The sequence below is a fragment of the Falco cherrug genome, chromosome 12, assembly GCF_023634085.1.
Source record: "Falco cherrug isolate bFalChe1 chromosome 12, bFalChe1.pri, whole genome shotgun sequence".
In the NCBI taxonomy this organism is placed as follows: Eukaryota; Metazoa; Chordata; class Aves; order Falconiformes; family Falconidae; genus Falco; species Falco cherrug.
Window position 1 is genome coordinate 21,895,034 of NC_073708.1, and position 23,548 is coordinate 21,918,581.

Consider the following 23,548-nt stretch of genomic DNA (forward strand, 5'->3'; position numbering starts at 1 on the left):
TGAAGCAGGGCCTTGAAAGGAGTGCATATTTAAACAAATCAATAATGTATTAATATAAATCTTTATAAATGTGGTATTTTTTGACAGCTATTTAAGCTGAATCACAGTTCTACAGCCTTTACAATAGATTAATAAGCTGATTGTAGTGCATTTGGGGAACAGATGGCCTCTGAATTTCTTACCTACAATTTTGTACCTCTTGGCTTTCTATGGTGGTTTATTCTTGCTTTACGTGCTGTTTTAGCAATGATATGTACTTGCCAGGTAAGAGAAAGACAATGGGTAGTTTGGTTGCTGTCGGTGACATCTTTGTCTTAATTTTCTTGTTACTTAATTTTAACTTCTGGATAGTAAGTCCTCTTCTGGATTTTTTTTTTTTTTATCCCAGTAAAAACCTCATTACAGTCAGTAAAATGGGAGAAACAAGGCTGACGTGAATCAGTTTATTTGTGCTTACTCCAGTCCACTCTCCTGTAGTGGACACTGCCTCAAGGCTGACGGTGCCACAAATCATGTTCATTGTCCCCACTTCAAGAAAACTAGTAAGCTGTTGCTCTAGAGACTTGTAATTATTTATGCAGCTGAAGCTGCAGAATCAAGCATATTCTCATGATTAAAATTGTCCAAGATATTGACATAATCTGATGTTTCTGATGTTTTTTTAGCAGGGGGAGGGCTACTTAATGAAATTGTAGCCCACACTTTATATTAAAAGCCTTGTTCTTGTACCAGGCCTTATTAAATGAGAGGAGGAGGAACTTGGGCATCCTGCAGAAATTGTAGTATTTTCCTAATTTCTAGCAAATCCCTCATTGCTTATAAACCTGGATGGTGCTGACATATAAGGAAGAAATACAGGAAGGATTGGTGGAAATACATGGAAGATGAAAGCAACTGTATGCACAATCTTATAGTAAGCAAAGAGGTTAAAGAAAGAAAGATTAGAACTGTAAAATATTCTTGATCTGTCAAATTTTTATATTGCTTCGCAGGATAAAGTTGTCAGCAAGAGAACTAATAGTCTAGAATATTTATTTTCCTATGAGCACCTCTTGCTGTAACTGAACTAAAAGTCTTACCTTACTCTTCTGATTGTTAAATAGCTTGAATTTCCTACAGCAAACCAACAGAAATAAATGCTGCCTTTAATGTAGAGCAGTCAGCTGCCATTATGAGCAGTAGCAGACATTCCTGGAAAATTGGTTTGTTGTACATTGTAATGCTTCTGGCAATAGGCTTTCTTCTTATTTTTGTAATTACACAGAGTAATTGTCATATATCAGATATGACAACAGCTTAGATTCTGATTGTACCTTGTTGCTATTTTGAGTGACTTGTACTAAAACTGAGTGTTGGATAGTTCGTGCTTAATTTCAGTAATTTAATTGGTATTTTTTTAATATTCTACCATATTTGTTTCATTGTTGAAAGATCTTGGAGCTTGCATCATGTAGCAATATTTAATTATTCCAAATTTCTGAATCACAGTTTTGGCTTTTGTTCTGTTTTAGGAGACGAAACACTGCCTAACTGTCAACCTGACTACGCTCCGTGTTTGGTGTTATGCCTGTAGTAAGGAAGTATTCCTGGATAGAAAATTAGGATCTCATTCTCCGTTACCAAATGCAAGACTGTCTCACCAAGCACAAGAAAATAGTGTGCAGGTATTTTTTAACCCAATGAAACAAAGGCAGCTGCAGCCTTGTGGTAAACACTGTGTCTTCTCTCAAGTGAGAGACGGCCTTTTCCTCCTTTCTTGTGGCTGAACTATTTTCTCTATTTTTATAAAATTTCTTTTAAAAGATGGTGTCTAGCTTCTGTGTTCTGTTTCTGTGTACTGCATGCTTCCTAAGAATGCTTTTTTAATCTTATTGTCTAATTGTTTGTAATCTGCAATAAAATGTAAGGTACAGAAAAAGCACGGTAAAATTTAAGGTTACAGGATTGGAATAGTTCATCTGTACTTCCCCATTCTGTCAGTTTTTGAAAATGTTGTTTACAGAACTCATTGCAGTAATTGCTGACGAACTTTCAGGAAGTGGCAGAATGCCTTTAGTATGTGTTTTTGGATACTTACCCGAGATACAAATTCATTCATACAACCGCAGTACTTTTAGAGAAATATATGCTAATCATTAACCTCATTCAGCTAGTAATATAAGACGCTTAAATGGATTCCTGTAACAGTTTCTGAGGTTTAAACATATCTAGTTTTCAGTGTTGATAAATGACCAAAAAGGTCTTGATTTCTGTGTATGTATATGTGGGTGGGAAAATTTTCCCAGTGGAGTGGTATACACACAAACACTCCTGAGTAGTTACAAATTTAGCTACTATGCAAGAATTTACTAAGAAAGCAGTAGTAACCTGGGTATGTTCTGTATATGTGTGTGATTTTGTTTTAGATTCACAAATACATTGTGTTAGATTCATGTGGAAAAATATGTATCAAACTAGAAATCAGGAGAATGCTATTAGTACGCAATGGCTGTTAAGATTGCCAAGGAGTATAAATATGCCCAGGAGAAAAATATGGCCAGTATCTGGGAAGTTTATATTAGTTGAGTAAGTCACAGGCTTAAGATTGTAGTGTTCTACATGATTATGTTGTCAAAGACAAGACTTTATAAAATGTGCTTAGCTGTGCCTAACTTCACATTTATTAACAATTAACATAGTAACTGAAGAGTAAGATGATGAATAAAGCATTAACTAGTGTTGGAGACAGCTTAGAGGAAAAAAAATGAGAACAGAGGTTAAACAGAATTTTTAAATACACTATTTGCTTCTGCAGTTTTAACAAGGTTTGTTTAGGTTTGGTTTGTTGTTTCATTATCTTCTCCTTGTTACTGGCATCAGTACTCTTCTCTAATATCTTTTATAGATAAGTGTTGTCTTGGAGAAAGTTATGCTGCAATTTCTTAAGTATAATTGTTTGGCATAATGCATGTATATGAAAAAAGGTGTTGCTTCTATCTTGCCTATTTTATGTACTTGTATAAAAATTACAGTAACTCAGTTAAAACTGATATAAATTCAAGTACAGTAATTCTAAAATGGTTTTGCTTGAGTCATAGAGTGGAAGAGATACTGTGTTGCACAGAAAGATGGGTAGTTTTTCAAAGTATGTGGAGAGGAAATATCCTTTAATATTTTCACTTCAAGGCGTAGTATTTAATATGAAGAAAATCTGATAGTTTTCTCATAAAATGCCAACAACTCAATTGGAATAGTACCATGGGAGTATTTTTTTCTTTGTTGTTCAGAAATTCTGATGGCTTGATGTACAGCTGGGATCAGACTTCTGAACTTAAACTGTTTTAATCTTCCAAGTAAATGGGTATAATATACAGAAAAATCAGTAGAACTTAGAAAGTCTGTGAACATTTTGTTTAGAATTTTTATTTATGTGCACAAAAAGATCTTGTAATGTGGTAAATGTCTGCCTGCCTAATACTTTGTTACTCTCTTTCTACGTTTTGCTTCCAGCAGTTTGTGTTCGTCAAATGTAGTGAGCCATCTGGTGGCATATCAAAAATGCGTACACTAACTTTTATGTGATGACTACTGTGTTAGCTTTTCAGTGCTGGCTTACTGTTTGTTATCCAAGGGAAGGAAATACTATAACTTGCTTTGTTTTGATTCTTCAGCTGTTGTCATAAAATCACCGGATGTTGTCACTGCTAATCTGAAAACAAAAACATGGGGCTTTTCTTAGTAAGCCTTGGGGGTAGCTGTGGAATCCTAGTCTCACTTTGTGCAGTGAGATTTCAAAATGCATTCAAATAATTCTTAGTTTGTGGATTTGTTGGTGAGATTATATGTAAACTTAAGGGGAAAATCAATAAATACAAGTAAATATACTTTTTTCTTTTTTTCCTTATAAGGATTTTAAAATACCTAGTAATCCCACGCTGAAGATTCCGCTAGCAGCTGTATTTGATGACTTAGATATAGAAGTGGAAGAAGATGAGTTAAAGACTAGAGGTAATAAAAGCAAAATCCAGTGCTTTATTGCCCATTTATTACATGTGTATGTCTCTACATCTGTTCTCCAGCTATATGCTAGTTCTCTTCTAAGTGGAACCGTTTCCTATTCTGCTCCCAATACAATCTTTAGTTTCAGTTTTATTGCAGCAATCTTTATTTCCCCTCAGAGGAGAGGCTGCAGTGATAAATGTGCACCCATGCAAGCAGCAACAAAAATAAGAAAGCATGTTCCTGTTACATGTGGCAGGTGTTCTAGACACTCTGGTAAAAGTAATTTTTTATAAATCTGTTCTAATGTTTTCTCCTGTCCTATAAGGTTTCTGATTTGAATGCTTTCCTGCATTTTGGGTAACCCTTTTCTGAGCCTGTAGTATCCTAGTGTGGGTTTTTGGGTTTTTGTGGTCGCCTTCTCAGTAATGGATTTCATGCACTGCCAACTTTCTGGTATAAAAGGTTACCCACCTTTAGTAACCCCCCAAGGTTACTAATATTAAACTATTGTAAAGATGAGAGTAGATGAAACCCCAAACAGTGAAGCCTTAATCTCTCATTCCATGAGAACATAATTATTATTCCTTACAAATCTCAAATTGGTATTGATAATTTTAAAAAGGTTATGTGTGTGTGTTAGTAAAGAAAATATTTCTAACTACCATTTTCTCTGAAAATCTGACCAGCAGATTGTTGAGCTATCGTTTTTGAGATACTGATGCATATGTCAAGGCAGTTTGTTTTCCATCAGTGAAGATAAAAGAGTTATTCTAATTTATGGATCTCATTTCTCCTTTACTCATCTACTACCAGCTTTCTTTCTCTTAAGTCTGCTGGCATTGGCCAAAATAACTGCTTTCCCCCTTCTGTTGTCTGGCACAGTCTTTCTGGATATGTCACCACCCCACTAATTTGCCATCTGCCCTTAAATCATTAAACTGTGTGTTTTATTCAGAGTTAGTTTCTCCTACCAATACGTGTAGATGTGTATCTTGTCGTATTAATATTTTTGGGAGTGGAATTTGTATAGAAGTAATATACAAGTAGAATTGCAATAAAGTTCCCAGTGATATGACTGTGTTAATACATTTCTCAAATTTAAAGGAAAAAGCTACTTTAGCTCCATTTTAACTTTGTTAAAATTTCTTTTGAAATATCTTTGCAAGAAAAGAAGTTTATTCAAAAACTTTACTTGCAACACTGCAGGCCAGAAAACTGCAGTAGGAGTATCTTTCTGTTATGTATTCTGCTGCTAAAAAAAAAAATATAAAAATCCTATGACTTTTCTTACCTTCCAATTTCCGTAAGAAGGATTGTTCTTTTTTTGTAACAGAAATTGGAAGGGCAGAATGCAGGTTCAGATGCGAGAAGCTGGACTATATTTCCATTCAGACAGATAAAGAACCTTGTAAAACTTAAAGATGGATTTCTGTGTATTAGAAAATTCAACTGAAGCAATTCATACAGTTTTTTAGATGTAAAAGCATTTTCTTCATAAGTTTTATTTTTCTGCCACAGACTAAGACGATCAGGGTAGTTCCTATATTTCAAGGATTGCATAGAGCCCATGATGCTGATTGCTGAATAATTTAATTTTTCCAGTCTTACTGATTCTTTGCTTATAAATTGTTAGTTGTTTTCTCATACAAAACCAATTTTATTTTGAAATTAATTACTTCATTAATTTAATACTCTAGTAGCTATGAATAGCAATTGTTTCAGATTAGTTTTTTAAAATTGAGATCATACAATAGTTATGATTTGTTTAAGTAGCCTCTCCTCAAATGTTTAAAGGGTGTTTCTCATGACTCCATAATCACTGAAAGAATATATGTTAATTGTAACTTTTATGTGTGTGGAAAAACTATATGTGGATATCAGTAAAGAAAGTAAACAATCTGGGCTTGAAAATAAATTCTGTTGGGAAATCTAAACTGAGCAGTCTGTGTATAAAAACTAAGGGTATACAATTGACATAGAAAAAGACTGGTTGTAGCAAATTATAATTCTGATTCTGGAGTAATCACATGCTGAGTAGATTTTGAACGTTTGGTGCAAACGTTTGCTGACTACTAGCATGAACTTGAGACAAAAGAATGAAATCTTCCTTGAGAAGCTTTTGGTGATAATGCTTAACAGTTACAAATGCAGCGTGGCAACAATTTAACTGGGCAGGTAAATCATTAAGTTCAAGTAAAACTTAAATATTGAAAAACATATTTTAAATTACAATCTGCAGCTGTCATAAAACATCAAAAGTTATAAGATAAATACAGTCTAATTGTCTGAAGTGTTTTAGTCAGCCAAGATCAAAACACTTAATTACTACTTCTAGTGATTAGTATTCCTTTAGGAGTCCTCTGTTTCTTCTAGTTACACCTCTGCATCATAATTGGCATCAGAAGTGTTACATGAGTATTTGAATTAGTACATATTTTCTAGGAAGCATTTTCCTTAATATGTCTTGTATTGGATTAACAGACTCACTGAATATTTATGGTGTTTTTCAGGTCTAACAGGATTAAAAAATATTGGAAACACTTGTTACATGAATGCAGCTTTACAAGCTCTTTCCAACTGGTAAGGAAAATGATTGTAAATGTAACTTTATATTTGCTTATACATGCAGTTTCTGAAGACAGACTTAATGATTTTGAAGGGCTGCACTACCATGGAATAAGACATGTATTTGTTTAATCTCAGTTTTACGTACTACAAACAGTTGTGTCACTGATAGGAAAAACAAGTATTGTGGTATATGGGCTACTCAGCTTTTTCTCTGTTTCTTTCTAATTCCTCACTGTTCTAAGTGAAAATATATGCAGTTCTAGAAACTGGAAGAAAATCTGATAAAAGCTATTAAATTTGTGGGTTGTTTATTTTTCCTGCTACAGAAGAAGTCAAAGGAAATGCATAAGAATAAATCCTAATTAAAAAAAGAGACACGTTAAGATCAAAAGGTCCAAATTCAGTCCTTACAAACAATGCATCTGGGACAGTCTATGCTAAATCATCCTAGGCAAAACTAGAATACAAACTCTTATTATCCCATGGGGATACCAGACAAGTTCATGAAGGAGAAATCTACAAACTCTGGAGAGATAAAAATACTATCCAACTCTAAAGATTCTTGCACTAGAAATGGTTAGGCAGGGACAGTACTTGAGCATATGCCATATATGCTTACTGTATGCATCTGCTTTCGGCTGCAGTCCAAGGCAGGATACAGGGCTAAGCAGACCTCACTGAGATCCTTTGTTGAGGTGGAGGAGTACTGAGGCAAAGCTCTCTGGAAGGTAAAGAAGTGGACAAGGCATCTAATCATGAGGAAATGGTTCTGTTGAGAAATGCCAGATTTTGCAAGTACGCTGGGCTATCTCCTTTCCTGGATAAAAATAGGTCCAATCTTTATGAGGGATTGTGACTTCAAAAGGGGGCTTGAAGGGGAGTATGTGAGTTGGCAACACTGCATGAAGTAAACAGATAATAATCATTTAAGTATAAATTACTTACCTACAAACATCATGCGTCACTATTGGATTCTAGAGAAAAGATGTGTTTAAGATGCTATTTATGCACTGGGCTTATGGTGAATGTTGCTGTAGTGGTATGTATGTACTTCTGTGATGGCTAGAAGGAATAGCTTTGAATTTGAATCCCATTACACATTTATAGTGCTTTAACAAAGTCAGAATGTATTTGAGGAACAGTGTTGCTGTACTGCTGAAGTTATTCTACTAGGAAAGGTTTGGTTGCAGCATTTAAGGATGTAGGAAATGGAATTGTTCAATGATGTAATAGTATTACTTTTTAATAATTTTGTATGAAATGCAGATTTTGTCTTGTATTTTAACAACCTGAAAAAAATCAATACTTTCTTCTTTTTAATCAGCCCACCTTTGACACACTTTTTTCTTGATTGTGGAGGCTTAGCCCGAACAGATAAGAAACCAGCAATTTGTAAGAGTTACCTCAAGCTGATGACAGAGCTCTGGCACAAAAGCAGGTATTGCATCATTTTAGTGATGAAATGGTTGCAAATGAACTCCAGAGTCATGAAGGAGGCATTAATCTCTAAATGAAGGAAGGAAAGACTAACTTGCAGGATTTAAACACTCCTTATAACATGCTCTTTTCCACGTCTACTAAAGATAGGACAAATAATTGATGTAAGTTGCGGTAAGAAAGATCTGACAAGAATTAAATGATTAACACTATACAAAGTAGCATTAAGCTTTTAAAAATAAGTTTATATCTGCCAGAAATACATTTAAAATGCTGAACTACTTTATCCTTTCTGTGTCAATCATTCTGTATCGATGTTCTATCAGTTTATTTCCTTGTATGGAAATTGTTATTTCTGTCCAAGAAAGTACTTCAAAATATAAGTACAAAAATAAAGAAACAGTAATTGTGCATAGTGCCAAGTATATGTCTGAATTGTTGTCTGATTTTCTGGCAAGAAATATGGCATAAAAGGCCTGATACAGTCTCTGTTTCTGTTGGATGACAGATGTTAAAAAAACTGTATAGTTAATAATTCAATACCAGTATTACGTTTGGTTAAGATCAATATTATTGGTGTTAGATGTGTTACAGTTCAGTTGCAGGGAAAATTATGATCCCAGTGATTATAGAAAATTCCATTTAAATGCTTCCTTTTTAATGTATATTTATATATTTAAAACTTTTCTTTTTATTTAGGCCTGGTTCTGTTGTTCCTACTGGTTTATTTCAAGGAATTAAAACTGTTAATCCAACGTTTCGAGGCTACTCTCAACAGGTAAAACTTTCTGATGTCTTTTAAATCTGCCTAAGCCATAAAGTTATCTCTTATTTTTAACACGAATGCTTAAGATACCATGCTTTCTGTATTTGTTTAAAGCAAATTCACCATAAACTTTAGTTCATGTTTCAAATGTAGATCAGCTGAAGTGAAACCATCAACAGAAGCCAGGTTTTATGTTCATTTGTATCAAATACTTGAAAGGCCTGCAACTTCTGAGAATAATTCCTTTTCCATTTTTTCAAGAAAATTAAAATAATGTGTATCTGAAACTTTTCCTTTGTGTGAAAGAATGCTGCTAATATTTGCTAACTCCTAGAAAACAAGATAAATGTGTTCGAAAATAAAAAAGAATATAATAGATCTTTTTATTCTTCTACCAGTTACATTTTAAAAATAAATTAAATACACAGTATCCAATTTTCATTTAGTATTTTTGAAAGAAAAAAAAAAAAAACAACCACAAAACAAAACCACCATCCGCTGCTGTGTGTTTTGTAAGCAGTATTGTGGGAACTGTAAATTGGTAACTTAATAATCTATGCCTATTTAATATATAGTAAAGGCATTCTTCAGTTGATTCTTTATACAGTATCTTGCTGCATTCATACAGTTTGCAGTACGTCATTAAAAGCTTTTGGACTAGTGGAAAAATTGAAACCTTGTAATTAGAAAAGCTTACTAATATCTTCCAAGAATCTGCTGTTACTCAAAGGAAGAATTTTGCTGTTTCAGTTACCATGTTTCGTATTTGTGGAGTGGAGTTTTAGAACATGTTTTAATGTTGAAACACTGCATGTAGCTGTAAAGTAAATGTTTAAATAGTAATTTGATTTTTTTAATTTACTCATTAATTTCTTATGAGCCATATGTGTTTCTGGAAAAGTAGAAAATTGATCTTGATAATCAAAAACTGTATGACAACTTCGTTCTCAGAGCTTTGGACAGTGATGAGAATGCCTTTTTCCATGCAGAGCAACACTTAATGAGAACCTTTTTAGCTTCTGCCTGGATCACACTTCAGTTGCATGTTCAGTAGATTTCACGGCAGCAATTAAAACAAAGCAGTTCTTTCGTGACCAACACTCTCCTGTTGCCCAGCCTTGCAAGCTGGGCAGCCGTGTCCAATCTCCAGGGAGAAAAAGGAATTATTTTGCTCAGTGAAGAATGGTTATCAGTTAATGTGTCTCGAGGTTTGAGTCACAGGGTTTTTTTGTGTGTGTGAAAGGATTACCAGGAAATAGACATATTAATGACTTTTTTTTTTCATTACCCAAACGTGATAGTTGTAGCCTTTAAGAAAAAGAATGTTTTCTAGTCAGCAGTTGTGAGCCTTAATAAGTAATTGCTATGATGGATGGGAATGTTAAGCAGCAAAAATCATTACTATGAACAACCAAAATACAAAAAGGAAAATAAAAGAAGCAGTAGTAGTTGCCAAGAAGTGGCTATTGTTTTCTCCCATGCTTGCTTTATTAGATACTCTCTGTTGCCAGGAATCAAGCTGCTGCGTGGATTGTTGAAATTTAGTGGCTTTTAAGATTATTTCCAAACACAGATTAGAGTAGTAGTAATAATCAACAGCTCTTTGTGGAAACACTGATAGTTGAGGAATCTTGTCCAGGCTTGAGAAGAAGAATTAAAATCTTATTATGACAGTATGATGCAATTGGAAAGACAAGCTAAGTACACCATAATACTTTTTAATGAAGTACTTCGGTGTCCAATGAAAGCAAGGCTGTGGTTGCTTTGCTGTAGATGCTGTGTGAAGTTTTAAAAAACTGTCTCTAAAATGTTCCATTAGCAGCAAAGCTGCAGTCTGACCACACTGTTGGTAGTTGCTTCAGTTACATTTATCATTCATCTAAGCTATGGCAGTATTTTGTAGAAGTAAACTTTTTGGGAATTGAAGCATTTCTGGGAGAAACTTGTATGACAAGGTTACTTGTGACATGCAAGAAACAGATGCAGGAAACAAGTGTGTGGCCTGGAAATGAAATTTCTTTTGAACATTAGACTTGGGACAGAGGAATTTACCTTCTCGTTCTTTAACAGCCAGCTATAGCTTTCATTTTAGTTATCTGTATCTTTTCCTGATATGACTTTAATATCTTGCAAATATAATGGAATAATATTGTAAAACTTGTTTAAAATCCTAGGATGCACAAGAATTTTTGCGTTGTCTAATGGATTTGCTTCACGAAGAACTTAAAGAACCAGTTGTGGAACTGGAAGATGCCCAGCCTATGAGTGTAGACGAGGGTATGGAAGAAGACAAGAGCCAGTCAGATGTAGGCTTTCAGCCCCGTGAATCTTGTGGTACCTATGATAAAACTGAAAATGATGCTATTTTCAAACCTGTCCTAGAGGATCCCGCAGAGACAACCATGTTAATTCAGGATGATGATAACAACTCAGTCACATCCAAAGACTGGCAGAAAGAAAAAATACCAAGCAACAAGCTTAAACGAGCAAATTCTATGGAAGACTTGGAAAAAGAAACAAACACTGCTTCAGAGACCACTGAATTTTTAAATAATCAGGGAACTGTCAAAGTACAGATACACAGTAGATTCTCAGGTAATACATTACTAATATGTGATTGAAATAATCAAATTCTTAGCCAGAATATCTCTGTGAGTGGAAATGGGTTGTAGAATACAGTAGAGAGGTCAAATAGCATAGGCGGATTTACTTGTAAACAATGCACCTTTTTAATTTGTTTTTTCAGTATAGATGTTCTGAATTCGATTTGAATTCCTTTGAAAAGCTAAAGACCTTTAAAAAGCTTAGCCTTATTGGGTAAGGTTTCAGATAACCCAGAGGAGTGGGGGGTTTTGATTTTGTTCTTAACGTAAAAGGTATGTGAATTGAAATTGTCCTTCATTTCTAAATGGCCAGTGACCTGACAGTATTGTTAAATAAATTGCATGACCATTGTGTCTGTTCATCCTGCAGTAAATATTTTTGTGGAATATATGAAATAATGCAAATGTTAATTGCAGAGTACATCAGTGATGTCCACATGAATGATATATCTGCAGCCCAAACCCCATCATCGAATGAAGGGATGAACACACGCTTATCAAACAGTCCTCCAAAATCATTCTCATCGTGCTCTTCACTGGCACCAGTCCACAAAAAAGGTATAGGCCCTTTATTTTCTCCTTCTTGGTACTGAATTTCTCAGTATTAGTTTTCGTTTTGTTGTTTGTTGTGTCTTGTGTAGCAATGCAATGTTGTTCCTAAGGATTTATTTTTATTTTTAATCTCCTATCACTAGTGGTGAGAGGAAGCATTATCTAAGCTGGACATATGATAAGACTCCTTTTACTTCTGTAAAGTCCTGATTCTTTTGAAGCATGGATTGTATTTGCCTCTGCTTTGGGAGAGTGGAATAATATTTTTTGACAGCTTTCTCAATTGCACTGGTTTGTAGAGAGGGGTAATGTGAAAAGTTAATACCCTCAGAAAGGCGATGCTTTACCAGAAAACAAGCACATTGGTTCATCAGCAGAAGGTTCAGTAAGTCAATGTTTTTAGTCTATTAAGATCTAAGGAGCCATGTGTACCTATACTCTAGATAGATTGTAAATGCTAGCTGCTTTCTGGTTGTTACTGTCTCTGCAATGTAGAGTATTTCCTTTGGTGCGTTCCACAGTACAATATATTTATCAGCATCCAGAATGTTTAGACTTTTGCTGCCTTTAAATACAAGACAGTGCAGCTTTAGGGCACAAGGAACAATATATAATTTCTTTTTTCCCCTCATTTGTCTAAGAGTAGACTATTTTAATAAAAGCTTGTCTTTTGGAACATGCTTTTAAGGCTAGCATTAAACCAAACTAAACAACTCCAGCAACTTTAATAGTGTGATGCTTTTTCATTCAAGAGGCTGTCCAGGATAAGTTCTGAAAATGTTCATGTTATCCTTCTAGTGCTCTAGCATTGGTGCTGAATGACAATGATTTAATGGGCTTAAATCGTTGATCTCCTTGGTTCATTTGTTCAGCAGTTTTGACGCTACATCTGTCATGCACTACTGTCTCCACCATTACAGGAAGGTTTTAGACAAACTGAAGTGAGTCTGCCAGAAGAGGTACTAGGTGGCTGGAGCCTGTCGTGTACAAGGAGAGGCTGAGAGAGTGGCGTTTGTTCAGCCTGGAGAAGGACAGGCTAAAGGGGAACTGTTGCTGTCATCAGCATTATAAGTATAGAGAAGGCAGAGCCAGGCTTTCCTTGAAGCCATGCAGCAAATAGAAATTTTCCCTTCTGCAGCTTGCTTCCATTTCTATTAGGTGGAAGGAAAAAAAATCTTTCCAATGAATGGTTGAATACTGGAACAGAGGCAGGAACCCAGAGATACCCCAAGGTTCTTGGATATTCCAGAGTTCAACTAAAGCTGCTTTGAACAGTGTGTGTTCAAAGAAGACTGTGCCAGGTGATATCCAAAGGTCTCTTCCAATCTTCGACTATTGATTTTTGCCACTTCCTAATAATGTAACTCCTGGTCATCTTTATTGAGTACTGAGGGAACAGATATGTATGCAATAGAATGGACTAGGGGAGTACCGCAGCAGCCATTTGAAAGCTCAGAAATTGTTGGGGTTTTAATTCCCCATAATACTAGAGGAATTCCCTAGTGTGCCTGGGGCTTGTGTCTGGGGGCTGACACCTAGTTACAATGCACCTGTTCCCTTCTTCTCTTCCATTTCCCCCTTGCTTAAAGCACATGGTATCTGTGGGGTGCCACAATTCTAAGATGGCATTTCTTCCTGCTGTTTGTCAGTGTGGATAAATACAGCACATCTTCCACATTACTGATAAATAAAGACTTTAGAACCATCTTAAAGCAGTTCAGTGACAAAATAAGTGATTGAAAGGAACCTTACATAATTCTGGGCAAAAGGCTTTATGAGGCAGTTTGTGTCCATAATAAATAAAATATGTATGATGCACTGTGAAAAAGAGGGGTTTTCTGATGACTTCTAGCAGCCGTTCTTTCTGCTGGAAGTACTTCTGAATTCAGACTCTTTTTATTATTTTGGACAGACTTCTTGGTATGGGATGATACAGAGACAATATATAATGCTGGACAGTGAAGAGAAAAGAGTACTTGCTTACGGGCAAACTCTTTATGTACAAAGGAGCCTTGGGAGGATGTGTTTTATGTGAAAGATTTATTGGAGTAATTCAGTTTCCTTCTCACTGTAATTATTTCCATGTTTCACTGCCTGGCTTGTTACTGGCTGTCAGCATTTTGGCAGAGTTTGCCTTTGACTCCTACGAGACTTTTGAGTGGTCTTTTGGGTAATACACTGACTCCAGAAGAGGTTTTGTGGTCTTCATTTCAGCCTACCATTCCAGTAATCTATAGAGCCCAAGAGACTGCTCTGCTGTGTTTACCTAATTAGTAGTGGATTTGAGTGGGGAGCTTGGAGTTTTACTTTATCTTTTTTTTTTTTTGTAGGCTGCTCTTAGGCTGGACTCTAGTACTACATTTACTTCAACCCACTGTCATCAGTGTTGTGATACAATAAGCTTGTGTATGAGCTCTTCGGCCCAGCATGCTTAAAACTTCCTGGAAAGATGTGATCAAATTAAATATCAGATAGAATGCGTCTTTTTAAGTTTCAGTCCTGGGGAATTCTTGCCAAAACAAATCATGTAGCAGTAAGCTATAGTTTTCAAGACCGGCAGTTTGAGTTTTACTTAAATAGAGGCAAAATTTTGTGGTCTTTGTACCCTACAAACTACTTGAGGAACCTCCATGAATTGCCTGGTATTAGTAGTATTTCTAAGAAATATTTAGTTAATAGAAAACAGGGCTTGGCTTTTTTTATTTTTGGCTATATTTGGCTATAATTTAACCCTAAATATGTGTGGTGTCTAATTATATTATGCAAAGTTATGGGAAATCAGAATCTGCTATATCTTAGTTTACTTTCAGCATTTTATTTTTGTAATTTTACAGTTTCAGCTGTATCATCACCAAAAAGGAAGAAGCGCAAGAAGTACAGGAGTGTTATCTCTGATATATTTGATGGGACTATAATAAGCTCAGTACAGTGCTTGACTTGTGATCGGGTGAGTAAGGAGGGGAAGTTCTAGCTCTTAATGTTTTGTTTTGGTGGGTTTTTTTGAGAATTGGCTTACAACAAGAATGGAGAAAGAGGCTTGCTCTTCAACTTCACTTGGGTATAACCTAATGCATACCTGCTACTGTCATAAGTTTTTAGGTACATAATGGTACAAAGAAACGTAAAAGTTTGTAGTCTAATTGGGCTGCTGTAACAGTCTCATCAGGTAGACTGAGACTAAGAAAATCCATGTCTTTCAAAAAATCCAAGTAAAGACACAGATGATACGAATCATTAATTGCTTTCTGAAGTTGTCCTCTACTGCGAGATGTAGTGCAACATAAGAACAGTTTATTTCTTTCTGTACTATTTGCTCATAGAATTACTTAGAACAACATACATGATCATTTTAGAAAAGTCAGTTACTTAAATATGTCTAGTGGACCACTTCCGTTTCAAAGCAATAGTATCAAATATTGGATAACCAAATCTTTGGACTGGGGACAAGTTTCTCAACATAAGGTTTAAACGTAAGCCTGATGCAGTTAAATGCCCTTACTGCTTCCCTTGTTTTAGATCTAAGAATACCAAGACCTCAGGGTAACCTGGTGAGCAAGTTCAAAAAACAAATAAGTTTGCTTGATGTTTTACTCTGTGACTGTGATCATTAAACCCAGCATGGAAGCAGGAAAATGCACAGCTGGGTCTCTCTTGCAGCGGTTCCCGTTACATCAGGTCAAGCTAACGTCAAAGTGAAATACTGTCAAAACAGTGGACTGAAGCTTTCTGAAACTAGCTTGCGTAACCGGAGCCTGAGGCAAAAATCGTAGTGCTTTGTATGACTAGTAGGTAGACAAATAATTAATAATGACTGGAAAAGAAAAAGTTTGTTATAACAATGTGCAGTTCACTCTCCAATGGTTTTTTTTTCTTCCTCTGTTTTAGAAAATGAATTCTTACGTCTCCTTATTTTATACTTAATTTGCTACCTAGTGGAATTTTCAGCTATGTGGTGACTTAATAGTTACTGGTGAACTTCACAGAATTCAATTTAATTGCTGTTTCTCTTCAAGCTTAACTTTATTTTGTTTCATTTGTTTCTTCTTTAGCTTTCTGTAACTCTGGAGACCTTTCAGGATTTGTCCTTGCCTATTCCAGGTAAGGAAGATCTTGCTAAACTCCATTCTGCAAGTCATCAGACATCTCTAGTCAAGACAGGATCATGTGGAGAAGCGTATGCCCCCCAGGGATGGATAGCTTTTTTTATGGAATATTTCAAAAGGTAAATAATATTTACCCTGTTTTATTTATTTATCTACTTTGAAATTCCAGTTTCTGCTCTTCTGGCAGAACATTTGTTGGTTTTCTTTCTTTTCTGTCAATGATGTTTCAGGTTTGTTGTCTCATGTGTTCCTAGCTGGTTTTGGGGTCCAGTTGTAACCTTACAAGATTGTCTTGCTGCCTTTTTCGCCAGAGATGAGCTCAAGGGTAAGAGGTTAATTACATAAACATGTTTCTTCTGGTTTTTTTCCTCCTATCACAATAAGCTGATTAATATCTCCTTAGCTTCATGCAATTAAGCAAAGGCCACCTGTTAGACTGTAATACAGTCATTCCTTGCTCTTATGGGATCATTCATTTCAAAAAGGTAAGCTTCTCACTCAACTGAATATTCGAGGCGAGAAATGCCCATGAAAACTGCTTTAGAAATGTCAAGTAAATCTGAATTTGGTTGAATGAAATGGTATCAGCTGAAGGTTAATAAAAATTTCAAACCCCACTATTTTAATGCTCATTCTCATAACCTTCATTTAGACCTAGTAAATTATTTCCCTTTTAAATTATTCACCATTGTCTCTTCGGATTATGCTGTACTGCTTCATAGTTGAAAGCATAAAACCTGAGACCCTTTCTGTTTAGTTGCTACGGTCGACTCTTACAACTGTTAAATATTGAATGCACCCTAAAGATAAGTTCCCTTGAAACTGTTACATATCGAATGTATGTGCTTGAAGGATAAGTATTTGTATTTAGAGAGTAATGGCTGGTTTTCTTCTTCCTGATGTTGGCAGGTGATAACATGTACAGCTGTGGAAGGTGTAAAAAGTAAGCTGGCTCTTACCTTGTTTGTTTTAACTTGTCTTCATTTGAGTGCTTTAATGCCTCTGTTAGTCAAGAGGCATTTATTTCTTTTGGATGTGTTGGAGTACTATTAATCTTTTGCTACATCCTTGTGTTCTGGCTGTCAGGAATTTAGTGTAGGGAAGGTGCAGCTGTCAGGGAGCACTGACTTGTCATTCCATATTGCAAACCAAACGTGCTTAATTCTTTTTCATTTCCCTTACAATTTTAGAGCTTTCTAAATTGTTTTTGATTGATAAAAATAAAAGCTTTTACCCCTCTGTATTACCAGCAGGTTTAATTGATGTGCAGCAGGTCACTTAGTTGTGTTAAAAATAAATAAATGTGCTATGGCTTCAAATACTAAAGAACCGAGAAACAGAAGTGTTCTGAAGACTGCTCAAAGCCTTAATGTTATTCTTTGCTATATCACTGGTGATCTGCTGTAGGTAATTTCTTAAAAATAAACCTGGTTGGTTTCTTTTTTGCTGAACGATCAGCTTTCATGAAGCTTAAAATTCTTTATGCTAAGAAAAACTGTTAGCTAGATAGAACTAGATTATCTGTACTTACTGCTTTGAATTTTTCAGCAGTACAGATTGTCTTTTCTTCCCAAGTGTGACTGTTTGTATCATTTTGGCTACTCCACGTCTAGTCTACATTCCAGAAATATTTTGGGTTTACTACAGTGATGTTCAGCTTAGACTTTTGCTGATGTAGCACAATAAAGTAAAACCTTTTCAGAACTAAGTGTTGCTTGTTTTGATTTGGGGTTTTTTTATTTATTTTTATTTCTTTCTTTGCTTAGGTTAAGAAATGGAGTGAAATTCTGCAAAGTGCAGAAATTTCCTGAGGTACTGTTACTACATGCACTTTAAAGCACTTTTTCTGCATGATTAGGAATGTGGTAAGACTAATGAGTTGCATGAAGTAAACTGTGTTTATAGTGTTATATGATGAAAGCTTATCTTCATATTGGCATTTAAGAATGTGAGCAACATTTGGTTATTCACCCTGTAGGAAAGTGAACCTTGTACATGAAAAGTAAGTTAGAATAATGGGGGTTTTCTATGTTGTTACTGTCAGTCTGCAGAGCTTGTTTATACTGTAGATTGTAGAATTAAATAACACGGCCATACTGGAAATCTTTTCTATAAGTAATGCTTGTAACTTTACATTTTAAAAGTAATCCATTCTTACACTTCAAAACATGAGTTGGACTGCAATAATCATGAAGAATTAATGTCCCTCTTGACAAGATTGTGCAATAGGTGCATTGAGGAAGAAAAAAGGTATGTTTTTTACCACTGCATCAGTGTTAGTAACTGTTCAGGACTGTTTTGTTTTTTATACTGTCAGTAAGATAAGGCTTCAGTAATTACAAATTCATTTCTAACTTCTTGAGCTGCAATTGATTTAAAAAAAAACAACAACCTGTGGAACATAGAGCTTGTGATCATTGCCTCAGGCTGTAGAGAAAAGTCATCCTTTTGGGATGATAAAAGGAAAAGATGGCATACACAGTGTAGTTATTAAACATCAAATAGTACCATGTACAGTTCTTGAGTGAATCTGTCGATCCTTCTTACAGATATTGTGCATTCATCTCAAAAGATTTAGACATGAACTTATGTTTTCTACAAAAATTGGGACCCATGTGTCCTTTCCCTTGGAAGGCCTTGATCTTCAGCCCTTCCTTGCAAAGGACAGTCCAGCTCAAATCATGACTTATGATCTTCTATCTGTCATCTGCCATCATGGAACTGCCAGCAGTAAGTATGAAATTGTTTTGTCTTTGCAGTTGATTTGCAGTTGATATTCATATTGGCACTTCTGTTCAAGGATGTTACCCGTGCAGTGAAAGGTAGATGGAAGAGCATTGTTAATTAAGTGAAAGATAAATGCTGTGATTTTTACCTTGAACTGTAAGATGGCTTGTTCCTAGAATTGACACATTTTTGAAATTGTATGGCATACCTAAATAAAATTGTAGGCGGAAAAAAAATTAACAGATCCTGGAATATCAAGTAAAAAAACCTATATGCACTGTTGAATGTGAACAGCATAAATGTACAAATAATGTTACCTGCTATCAGATGACCAGTTGATCAGCTGTTCTACACAGCTGCTGTTTGTCTAGAGTTTGGATGGTTTGTATGCCTTACTGTTTTGGAAAGAGTTCATAAAGCGCCACAAAGACACAAGTAACTTTTTTTTGAAGATGTGCTCTTGGATGATCACTGCCGATTAACCCCAAAACAGGCAATAACTGTTATTTATGGGTAGTGATGAGTAGCTGAATAAACATCTTTTTGCTATATGTCAAGCTTGTTTCTGTGTAGGTGCTTTCAGTATTTATAAGATTTGGAAAATAGGAGAAAGAAAAGTTTAAAGCTAGAAACTTGATAGAATTTTATAGAAGTTACCCACACCCTCATACTCACCAAACTCAAGGTATTCATTGTTTAGAAGAAGTTGTTTCCATTTTTTCAGGATGCTTTTTCATCTTCCATTTAGTGCTTGCTGAATGATGTTTCTTGTAATCAGTTTAGTAGATATTTTTTTAAATTTAATTACCAGCCATTTAATTTGTTTGAAAAAAGTAATAATTTAAAATATATTATGAATAGTCTTCAAAACATAGTTAAGTATGGTCTTCATATCATGGAGCTGTTACACATCTATAAAGCACTCGAAGATTTAAAAAGAGTTCGTTGTGGAAACTGATTGAGGTAAGTTGTTCAGACAGTTCTTACTCTTGATTTGAATATTGTGGTTCAGGAGTGCATTAGACAACAAGCTGCTTGAAGAATTCAAGAATATGCTGAAAGTGGTGTCCCTAATTTCCACGAGCTGATAGAAATTCAGAAAAAAAAGCTGATCCTGAGTTTGAGAGAAGTTAATGTGCAGGTCATGTCTGCTAATGATACGATGTTTCTCCCATTTTAGACTTGCATTTTTTTTTCCTTTTCATGTATTGCAGAGTAAAATAGGCAACTCTGAATACTTTCTAATAGCTTTTGCTTCTAACGCTTTAGGTGGGCATTATATAGCTTATTGTCGCAACAATTTAAATAATTTGTGGTATGAATTTGATGACCAGAGCGTCACAGAAGTATCAGAATCCACAGTGCAAAATGCAGAAGCCTATGTTCTCTTCTACAGGTAAGAAATTATAAGTTCAGTCATACTCATGTAAGTCAGGTATGTAAATACCTTTTTAAGCAGTTGGGTAGCTTTCAGAAATTAGCTGCCACACAAGAATTATAATGGAAGAATTTGACCAACCAGAAAAGCCTGTGCTGGAGAGAGACTTTTAATTGTTCAGTTATGTCCTTAACACTTGCTCTGTCACTGCTAAAACATGTATGGAACTTAAAATGAAAATTAAATCTGCATAAATAAAGTGTATTGAGATGACTAGAAAGAGAACTTCAAGCAGCTGTTAGAACTAGCCATCAATTACCTTGTTTTTAATTAGAGGAAAGGAATTCTGCACAAGGGGAGGTTTTGCACACAGACTCTTAACTGTTAGAGCTCTAAAGGGAATTGTGGAAAGTCTTTAGCAGATGGGATGTGGAACAACAGAGGTTTTACTGTCTTGTAATTTAATTTCAGGGAAATTATAGGCTGGTCTTTTCCTGGAAGTGGAAATGAAAGGCGAGAAGTCATGCTATTATCTTCAGTCTAAGGAATTTTTGTACTTTAAATAAGAGCAACTTAACTCAATTTTAAAATTCTAGATTTCTGGTGTTGAGATCAAATTTCCACTAAAAGTTGACTCTGAAATAGATTGTATCAGAGTTGCACAAGAAGGGAGATGTTCTGTGGATGTTTTAACTTTCATTAGGAGCACTCACACCTGCCACTGTCCCAGCTAAGCCTGTGAGCCTGATCCGGTAGGGCTTTTATAAGCCGTGTGGAAGCCATGCTGTATGGCCAAGAAAGAACTCTGTACCTGATCGTGGGCAAACACATTAAAATGAATAATAGAATAGCATTCATAAAATTTGGTATTAAAAAAGAATATATGCACAAAATACATCTTTCAGTGTGTTTCAGAAAGAGATTTATGTATCTTAAAGGAGATATGTATACATTTTTAAATTACAGCTGGAAAGCAAACTTACCTACTTGAGTTTCATTTTCAGACTTTTAAAGTTTTTGTTAAATAATTTTGATCTGAATTTAAACAGGTAATGTATTTTTAATCGGGTTCATAGCATATGCTTTTTCGTACTCTTTTAACCTTGTTGTTTTAGCCATTAGATCTGTCTGAAGCTTTTCTATTTGAAGCTATTTGAGTCAGCTTTGACCCCATAAATTAACAGAGGTGGTCCAGCTTTGTGTGATGCTAAGTGAAGTTTCAGATCAGAATTTTGGAGGATTTCACTGGTTCAAATATGCTTTTGGAGAAGAGACCTGCTATTCAATTAAAAACAGGAGAGCAGAGATACTTCCAGTTGGACAGCAGCAACAGGCTCAGTGAGAAGAGTAGGGGGATACAGGAAAAGTAAGGGAATTACCTGATCCACTTACTGTTCAGTCTTACTTCTGAAGGTAAGTAAGGAACATTTGCCCAAGGAGTACTGCTTGCAAAGCTTTATTTAGCTCACAAGATGCACAGAGCAGGTGGGCAGAGCCACATCCCCTCCTGCGGGCAGTAAGCACTCTGCAGTATAGTCTGCTCTCCGTGTTGTAGTCCCAGCTATTTGCTTTCCCAGGCTGGTAGTAGGTTGAATGGGAACTGTCGGGGGTCTCTGAGTCGTTGAACTGAGCAGGCAAAAGTTTTCTTGTAAGCATGGAACACCTGTGCCGTGGGTTGTTGGAGTTAAGGGCAAGCATAGGTTTGACACAGCCAGCGTTCTTTGCTGCCCTTCCTGCTCTGTACCGAATCCTGTGACACATGGGTCTGTAACGTGACAGTCTGGTTTCCTGCCACACATTTAGATGGTGGCTCTGACTGTGCATAAAAGGTGCAAGTTTTCTCACATGCTGAGTCAACTACTTCATGCTAGTAGAACTGTGAAGTATAGATTTGGCACAGGTAATTTACTTGAAAGTACAGTTTTCTTTTCACAAAGTGAATTATTTTGCACTGTATAAAAGGATGTATGTTTGTTTAATGGTTTCTACTTCGGTAATAGAAAGAGCAGTGAAGAAGCACAGAGAGAGAGACGGAGGATATCAGGTCTACTGAATATGATGGAACCAAGTCTTCTGCAGTTCTATGTTTCCAGACAGTGGCTAAATAAATTCAAGACTTTTGCAGAGCCAGGACCAATTTCAAATAATGACTTTCTCTGTGTGCATGGAGGTGAGACTGTAACTGAGTATCATTTTAAAAGAATTTGTTACCCTGTAGCTATACAGAGTTCTACACTTGTTTCAGTATACTAAGTTCATATATATATTTGAATATCCTAAGTTCATATTATAACTTTCTATAACTTCTTAGCTAAAGTAGAACTATAACTTCTAAGTAAATTACTTCTCTCATTTTAGTATCCGACTGGCTGGAAATGATAGTTTGAAGTTCTCCTGTTTTCTTTTCTCCACACGTTTGATTTTGTTTATAAACGTTCTTGATTCTTAAAGAGGAACAGTTTGGCATACCTGCTTGCTTCCTGAACATGTATATTCCCATTTCTAAAAATCCTGCCAGTTTGTCATCATCCTTAATGCTCTGGTATACCAATCTAAATCTTCTCAGCTGTGTGCTAGAAGCAACAAGAAGGTTTGAAAGCTGTGGAACAAGAAATTGGTCTGATGCAGAGCGTTCACTGCATAGCAGTGTGAAAATAGAGTAGTAACTCTGTATATTTGGTATAGGAGCATAAAAATTTTACTTTATGCTAAATGTTAATAAAAATGAGAGAATTAGATTAAAGCAAAATTTATTTGGGAAAATACCTGTATTTGAGTGCTGACATTCCAAGAAGTCACTGCTATGTGGTATTCTTACACCTATTTTTCTAATGAAAAATACAGCTGTATTAGATTAGCAGCTATAGGTGCTGCCCCAGTTGCTGAACTGAACTTTTAACATAGGAATACTGTGCCTCTATAGCAATTTGCCGAGTGTGCAGGTGAGCTCTTGTGGTTGTGGCCTTTTGCAGAGTTACAGCAGATGACTCTTGTTGTACAAGTGCCCAAACTACTAAATTTTCCCTATTCAAAAGAATTCCTGCATAACACATTGCTGCTTATCATGCAGTTCAACTCAGTGCTTCTAATTCTGCAAACACCTCTGTTTCTACCTCCCTCAAGATTTCACTCCTTTCAAGCATTCATGTTGTTTGAAGTAATTCAAAAAGGTCTACAGCAAATAAGTTAATATTTGAATAAACATTTTGCTAACCTGTTTACATGCATAAAAAAACATTAGTCACTCTTTAACATTTTAATTGTATACCTTAAGAAGCATTGAATTGGTATCTAGAAAGGATTGTAGTGCTTTAATTGTAATCTTTCATTACAGAAGCAGTTTGCTTCTGCTTTTTACAAACTTTTCAGCCTAATAAGACTAAAATTAGAGTGGTCTCTTTAAATACAGTAATAGATTATACTGTGATAAAAC

At 35.5% G+C, this 23,548-nt stretch overlaps 1 protein-coding gene across 9 annotated transcripts in view; it reads left to right on the top strand.

The window, feature by feature from the left end:
* USP33 (ubiquitin specific peptidase 33) overlaps positions 1 to 23,548 on the top strand; it is a 42,266-nt gene that overhangs the window by 10,205 nt on the left and 8,513 nt on the right. For 6 of the 9 annotated variants that reach the window (XR_008734745.1, XR_008734746.1, XM_055724734.1 and 3 more), the window contains exons 6-20: positions 1,512 to 1,664; positions 3,888 to 3,987; positions 6,492 to 6,561; positions 7,874 to 7,987; positions 8,686 to 8,764; positions 10,927 to 11,347; positions 11,773 to 11,913; positions 14,742 to 14,854; positions 15,957 to 16,128; positions 16,231 to 16,335; positions 16,920 to 16,953; positions 17,777 to 17,822; positions 18,560 to 18,740; positions 20,007 to 20,133; positions 22,116 to 22,285. Coding sequence is in view for 6 of the 9 variants with exons in the window: in XM_055724734.1 (XP_055580709.1) it covers positions 1,512 to 1,664; positions 3,888 to 3,987; positions 6,492 to 6,561; positions 7,874 to 7,987; positions 8,686 to 8,764; positions 10,927 to 11,347; positions 11,773 to 11,913; positions 14,742 to 14,854; positions 15,957 to 16,128; positions 16,231 to 16,335; positions 16,920 to 16,953; positions 17,777 to 17,822; positions 18,560 to 18,740; positions 20,007 to 20,133; positions 22,116 to 22,285 (2,026 nt within the window). In the remaining 3 variants the exon portion in view is untranslated. Of the gene's footprint in view, positions 1 to 1,511; positions 1,665 to 3,887; positions 3,988 to 6,491; positions 6,562 to 7,873; positions 7,988 to 8,685; positions 8,765 to 10,926; positions 11,348 to 11,772; positions 11,914 to 14,741; positions 14,855 to 15,956; positions 16,130 to 16,230; positions 16,336 to 16,919; positions 16,954 to 17,776; positions 17,823 to 18,559; positions 18,741 to 20,006; positions 20,134 to 22,115; positions 22,286 to 23,548 lie in introns of all 9 variants that reach the window. The other 3 variants (XR_008734747.1, XM_055724737.1, XM_055724736.1) reach the window with 2 other exon arrangements.